Source organism: Nesoenas mayeri (genome assembly GCF_963082525.1).
Source record: "Nesoenas mayeri genome assembly, chromosome: 6".
Lineage (NCBI taxonomy): Eukaryota > Metazoa > Chordata > Aves > Columbiformes > Columbidae > Nesoenas > Nesoenas mayeri.
Genome location: NC_137545.1, coordinates 161235 through 166515, shown reverse-complemented (window position 1 = coordinate 166515; position 5281 = coordinate 161235). Strand labels below are relative to the sequence as shown.

The 5281-nt window shown below is 44.8% G+C and overlaps 1 protein-coding gene across 1 annotated transcript; it reads left to right on the top strand.

Annotated features, from left to right (window-relative positions):
* Nucleotides 1-2965: 2965 nt before the first annotated feature.
* LOC308042118 (olfactory receptor 6E1-like) lies at nt 2966-3913 on the top strand (the record flags this gene model as incomplete). The annotated part of the gene is made up of 1 exon (XM_080347217.1): nt 2966-3913. The coding sequence occupies one exon, from the start codon at nt 2966-2968 to the stop codon at nt 3911-3913; it is 948 nt and encodes a 315-aa protein (XP_080203343.1).
* Nucleotides 3914-5281: the final 1368 nt, after the last annotated feature.

Sequence of the window (5281 nt, the reverse complement as noted above, 5' to 3'; positions counted from 1 at the left end):
GCAGCCAGTTCTCTAATAAGAGCAGCTGGAAATTAGTGGAAAGGGGCTTTAACATCCATTTGCAGACTTCAGTGGAGAACCCTGATGTAAGGAAAAGTGAAGTAAGTTCCAGATGTGCAATGACAGAAAGGGTGGGGTTGGGAGGTAGGAGCAAGGCTGCCCACACTGTATGAGACCTCAAGGGACTGCTTTTCCAATCTGTCCAGACCTCCTTAGGAGACACTCTGGATCAATATCCATCAGAAAATACTGCTATCACCTCATCCATAAACTGAAAAAATATGAAAAAAGTCCTCAAATATGAAAATAAAAATTATTAAATGCTTACAGAACTCTTCCTCTATAACTAGACTCCTAAAACCTCTCTAATTAACTGTACAAGTCCTGAAGACTTTAAGAAAAACGTGGCAGAGACACGGATCCTTAGGGCTTTCTCAACTTTTATGAACCCCATGGTGCATTTGGTGCTGAGTCCATGAACCTCAGATACTGAGAGGAGACTGAAAAAAACCTCTCAAGGACATAAAGTCAGAAGCAAATGCCAAAGTATCTCAGTGTGTTAACTGGCCCAACTGAGGGCAATTGCTGACAAACTCTCCTTATGGACTCATTAGAGCAGATACTTGGAGGCCATGATGGTAGACAGGCAAAGGTAACTTACAGACAATTCTGATGCTGAGGAAAGATTTGGTTTGATTTATGAGGCAGAAAGGCCAAGCCCTCACCCCAGCCCCTGGGAAGGCAGATTCTGTCCCTCATGCGTGGCTCTTCCTGGGGCAGTGGGATGTGAGGTGTGAAAGACAACAGCCTGACACCTCCCTATGGGGCTGCAATGAGGCAATGCTCTGCCCCTAAGGGGTCCAACTGCTGTGCAGGGTAGGGAGAGGGGTTGAAGGTGGTGGAGGTTGAGCATGGGATTGAGATCTATGGGTGCTAGGTGTTCAATTTAGGGATTAGGGATTAGAACTCACTCTTCTGGGTTAGGATTTAGGCATCTTGCGATCTGCTTAGGTGTGTGGTTAGTGTTAAGGTTACGGGCTAGCTTCATGAGTTAGGGGTTTTTTAAGGTTGTGGTGAGGGCTAAGGTTAAGACTGGTATTTTAAGGCTAGGGATACAGGGTGGGGATTAAAGTGAGTGAAAGGATAAGACTAAGAATAAGGAGTTATGGGTTTGGGATTTGGTTTAGAGGTACATTTTGGGGTTAGAGCTTGGTGTAGTGGATTACTGTCAGGGTGAGGACTAGCATTTAGGGGTAAGGTTAGGGTTTAAGATGACTGCTTAGAACTCAGGTAAGGGCCTAACAGGAATGTTTTCACAGTCAGTGTCACAGCAGCATCACTGTTACCTGAACCCCTCAAAATCTTTCATCTTTGTTGGCCATGCCATTCTTTTTTCTTCCAAATATCCAGTCTCTCTTGTCCCAGTTCCCCTTGACCTTCCCAAATCTGTCATCATCTTGGGAGCATCTTTCTGATGACCTTCATGACTCCTGAGTATTTGCCTTCCCGCTGCTGGTCAGTCAGGATCTGCCTGGCTCCAGGGCTGTCTGGAATCCCACCCGGAGAGTTAGGAATAATTCATAATAATTCAGGCCAACAGTTAATTTTTAAGGTGACTAAATTTTGCCTATTTTGGAGGTGGTTGATATTGAAGGAGGTTGACTGAACTCAATCACTTGGTTTCAGGCTGATCCATTGTCTCAGACCAGTCTCTCCTATTGTGTCTGCGGATGATGAGATGGGAAAGTCCTTGGACCACCCAGGGGACTAATGACTGAGGTGCTCTGGTTGCACAACAACACAGCTTTGTTTCACCACCTCAAACCCGCTATCTCCTCCTCTCCCTCTCCTCCCCTTGCATTTTGAATCATCCTGGTTTTGGAGCTGTCTGCTCTACTCCTTTTATGTCTAAAAACAAATGCAAAGACAAAGGGAAAAACACCAGTCTTTATTGTATATGTGTGACTTTTTGTGCTTCCTTCTGCTAGATGTGTAGTTTGATTTAAAAAAAAACCAAACTTAATAACTTCAGAAATCAGAGATTTGAGACTTTGTAACAGGTGCCTGTGAAATTTGTTTTCCCAAGGCTCCCTCTATATTCAGCGGAGACAGGAGAAAACTCTCAAGGCCGAGTCCTCCCAGCCTGTAACCGGCACACAAAAGAAAAGTTACGAGTCTCTTCCAGTCACTCTTCTCTTGCTCTGCGTTTAGGTCAGGACACTTGATACCAACAGCAATGAGCAACTGTTTGGAAGCAACTGCATTTCAGTGCAGATGGATGTAGAGATAAGACTGTATGGAACCATAACAAATTTCAGTCATTATTTGGAGTAATAAAGAAGACGAGTTATACTTATTCCCTATTCCACCCTCCCTTCGCTTTTCCTGAAGAAACAGAGAGAAAGAAGCTGTGGAGGAAAGCAGGGGATTACCAAAGAGATGCTTGACACTACTTATTCTGAAATCAGTAGATACTCAGGGTCCAAAAAGGCAAGTACTGAAAAGCAGCAAGAAGAGCTTTCAACATGCATACACATTTGGTTTGGTTTGGTTTGGTTTGCTTTGCTTTGGATAGTTTAGTGTTTGTGCAATACAAGAGATGACTTAGGCACATAGGTGTGACATATTTGGAACAGGTCTGCATGAATTTGGAGTTTGCAAGGAATGGGGTGCAATAGCTAACAGGCTGTTTAAAATCCTCTGTTCTGGAGAAAGAATTCTTCGTGAGTGTTTGAAAAAGGTAGAAAGAAGACAACAAATTCTCTGAGACTCTAACCGAAATGTGATACAGAAAAATCAGGGTGTAAGAAATGCTTGAAGAACTATCTGTATTTGTGTAATATGGGAAGACGACAAGAAAGGAATGACGCAGAGAAGGAAGTGTAGAACCTTTCATCCTGCTGTGCAGTTATCATGCTTGCTTTTTGCTATGCTCCTCTCTCAACAGGATAAAGTGAAATTCAGCATGGGACCAGAAAATACAACCACAGTTACTGAGTTCATCCTAGAGGGTTTCTCGGGGCTTGATCAAAGACTACAGCTCTTTCTCTCTCTGGTCTTTCTGCTCATATACCTGACAACAGTGGTGGGGAATGCTACCATCATTCTCCTGGTGTGTGTGGATCACCGCCTACAAACCCCCATGTACTTTTTCATCAGCAATCTGGCCTTCCTGGAAATCTGTTTTATATCCTCTACAAGCATCCAACTGTTTGTAATCCTGAGTTCTGGCAGGAGAACAATCTCACTAAGCAGCTGCTTTGCTCAATCCTTTTTCTATTTAGCACTGGGCTGTACAGAGCTTGTTCTACTTGTTGTCATGTCCTTTGACCGCTATGTTGCCATCTGCCAACCTTTGCATTATGCTGCCATCATGAAGTCTCAGCTCTGCACCCACCTCGTTGTTGCTGCTTGGGTCACAGGCTTCACATTCTTCAGTTACCGCCTGGTCCTCCCCTACAAGCTGACTTTTTGTGGCTCAAACAAAATGAATCATTTCTTTTGTGACAGCTCCCCTTTACTCAAACTGTCCTGCTCTGACACCAGCCTGTTTTGGAAAATAGATTCTGTTTTCTTTTCATTTCTCATTCTGGGTTCCTTATGTTTAACTCTGGCATTTTACATGTGCATCCTTTTCTGTATTCTACATCTTCCAGCAGCCTCTGGGAGGAAAAAAGCTTTTTCTACATGTTCTTCCCATCTCATCACATTGTCAATTGCATACGGGAGCTGCATTGCTCTCTACGTGTGTCCTTCAGAAGATGTTTCCTTGGAGAACAACAGAATCATAGCTTTGCTGAATACCGTCCTCTACCCATTCTTAAATCCATTCATCTACAGTCTTAGAAACAAGACTGTGATACTGGCCCTGAAAGAAGCCATTGCCCATACAATAACTCAGCTTTTCCCCTGATCATGAGGCATTTCTGGACAGCAATTCCAGTGATCTGCTATCACATGTTAAATAATATCAATGTATATGGATGTAACCTCAAGACATAGATACCTCAGGCGATTTACAGGATCATAGAATTATTTCAGTTGGAACAGACCCTCAGGATCATCGAGTCCAACCATAACCTAACCTAACCTAATTTTAGCACTAAACCATGCCCCTAAGAACCTCGTCTAAATGCCTTTTAAACACCTTCAGGGATGGTGACTCCAGCACTTCCCTGGGCAGCCTGTTCCAACACCTGACAAACCTTTCTGTGAATAATTTTTTCCTAATATCCAATCTAAACCTCCCCTGGTGAAACCTGATGACATTTCCTCTTGTTTTATCTCATTGGATTGTGTTAAGTGATAAGGAGCTCCTCTGCACACACAAAGAAGGCACTAACAACGGCAGGAGGACTAAGTCAGTTTATATCCTGCCCCAGCTGCTCCCAGCACCATCGCTGGGGAGCCACCAGCTCACCACGAGCCCATCTCCAAAACCAAGAAGAGCACAAAGGCTCAATGGCAAGCCAGAACCCAAATTACAGGCTACTGAGGATGAAACATCTTGTCCCAAGGTTGTTCTGGGAAAGCCATCAGCCTCATTGTCCAGGTGTGAAGCCCATCAAGAGGAGTCACTGACAGAAGCTCTCTGGATCACCGTTTGGACTAAGGGAATTGTTGCCTGGGGGTGCATCCATCAAGGGATGGAGGGGAAGAGCATTTTTGGGTTACACAGGACTTTTCATGGGAAGCTTGGGGAAGGACTCCATCCAGTGCAGTCTGTCCTGTCTTCTCATTTAATTTAATTTCTAAGTCTTTGCTATGTGAGCAAATCTCTTCTCTGCACAAACATGTGAGTGTAGCAACTGGAGCAGGGCCGGGGGGTCAGACAGCCCGTATGTCATTGGTGCCAGCGACCGAGAGACCAGAGTGACCGGACATAAGAGTGTGTGTGGGCACGTGTGTGACTGGGGTTGTCTGTACCAGCATCTGGAACGGGGCTGCAGCCCTGGGGGCTCATGGGTCCTGGTGTCTGCACCTGGCTAGGCTAATATCATGGGGAGGCTACTGAGCAGACTGAGTGTTTGAGCCCAGGATCGACCCTGTAAAGGTATATGGATAAAACAGACTAGACTAAACTACACTGGAATAGTTCAGTTGGTAGGGGCCTACAACGGTCACCTAGTTCAAATACCTGACCCATTCACGGCTGACCAAACGATAAATCATGTTATCAAGGGCCTTGTCCAAATGCCTCTTAAACACTGACAGGCTTGGGGCATTGACCACTTCTCCAGGAAGCCTGCTCCAGTGTTTAATCACCCTCTCAGTTAAGAGA